At 60.5% G+C, this 1,384-nt stretch overlaps 1 protein-coding gene across 1 annotated transcript in view; it reads left to right on the forward strand.

Annotated features, from left to right (window-relative positions):
• FKBP10 (FK506 binding protein 10, 65 kDa) overlaps positions 1–863 on the forward strand; it is a 3,430-nt gene extending 2,567 nt beyond the window's left edge. Inside the window, exons 8-10 of the mRNA XM_009084860.1 lie at positions 1–40; positions 228–391; positions 678–863. The exon at positions 1–40 is cut by the window's left edge and continues 1 nt beyond it. Coding sequence (XP_009083108.1) covers positions 1–40; positions 228–391; positions 678–863 — 390 coding nt within the window. The remainder of the gene's footprint in view (positions 41–227; positions 392–677) is intronic.
• The last annotated feature ends 521 nt before the right edge of the window (positions 864–1,384 follow it).

Here is a 1,384-nt window from a genome sequence, read left to right on the forward strand (position 1 = left end):
CTCATCATTCCCCCACACCTGGGCCACGGGGAGAGCGGAGGTAGGGGAGCGGCAGTAGGTGTCTGCAATACAAACTGGGGAGTTCTGCCTTGCTGAGCCCCTGCTGGGGCTGGGGGTCTCAGGGTTGGGGGGGCTCAGGGCTGAGGCTGGAGGGGTTCAGGGCTGGAGGGGGCTCAGGGAGCTCTGCCATGCTCCCCGTGGTGCTGGAGCCTTCGCTGTGTTTCCAGCCCGGGGGGTGCCTGGCAGCGCTGTGCTCCGCTTCGAAGTGGAGCTGATCTCCATGGAGGAAGGAGTTCCCGAGGGCTACCTCTTCATCTGGCACGGGGAGCCACCAGCCAACCTGTACGAGCAGATGGACCTCAACAAGGACGGGGGGATCCCTGCTGACGAGGTGAGTGAGCCCCAAGCACCAACAGAGCCCAGGCTGGGGGGTGCAGGAGGAAGTGGGGGCACAGGGGAGCAGCACTTGAAGGGCATTGCTCCCCCCAGGCACTTGGGAGTCTGCAGGGATGTGCAGGAAGAACACCCCAGCCCAAAGCATCACTGCTGGGGGTGGGCAGGGACCCCCAGGGCAGCTCCTGCTCTGGTTCCGGCCTGTCCTCGGGGTGGGCTGTGCTGTCCGTGCCCAGTGCCAGCTGTGCAGAGCTAAGTAGCGTCTCTGCCTCTCCTCTCTCCAGTTCTCCACCTTCATCAAGACCCAGGTGGCCGAGGGGAAAGGTCGCCTCATGCCCAGCTCCGACCCGGAGAAGGTCATCGCCGACATGTTCCGGAACCAGGACCGCAACCAGGACGGGAAGATCACACCTGAGGAGCTGAAGCTGAAGACGGATGAGGACCAGGAGAAGATTCACGAGGAGCTCTAAGGAGCAGATGCTGCTGTTCCTGCAGACAGGACTCGTTCTGGCCATGCCATGGCTGGTCTCCTGCCCTGGCGGCTCTGGGAATCTGCCCCTGCCCCTCCCCAGCCCTGCAGGGGAGCAGATTTTGATTTTCACCCCTTATTATCTACCTGAGGGTATTTTGATGCGTTCCTCCTGGAGCAGGAAAATTCAACCCCCAGCTAATAAACCCAGGCAAGGAATCCCCTCCCAAATCCCTTTATCCTCTGCCAGAGACTGCAGGTCCTGCTCCTGTCCCCTCACCTGCCCATGCTGCCTCAGGGGGCAGACTGGATCTGGGGCTTCCCCTCCTTTCCACCACAGTATTTTGTAGTTTAGGGTTGGGGTTTTTTTATAAACAAACTTAGAATTCCTTAGAGAGAAGAATCAGAGAAACCTTTTGTTCCAGGCCCTGCTCTGCCCCTGCTACCAACCCTTCCCGGGGACAAGAGGCTCAAGGGGGCTCAGGTTCTCAGGGTCAAACCCCCCCAGGAATCTGCCCTTCC

The sequence above is a fragment of the Acanthisitta chloris genome, unplaced genomic scaffold (genome assembly GCF_000695815.1).
Source record: "Acanthisitta chloris isolate BGI_N310 unplaced genomic scaffold, ASM69581v1 scaffold16101, whole genome shotgun sequence".
Lineage (NCBI taxonomy): Eukaryota > Metazoa > Chordata > Aves > Passeriformes > Acanthisittidae > Acanthisitta > Acanthisitta chloris.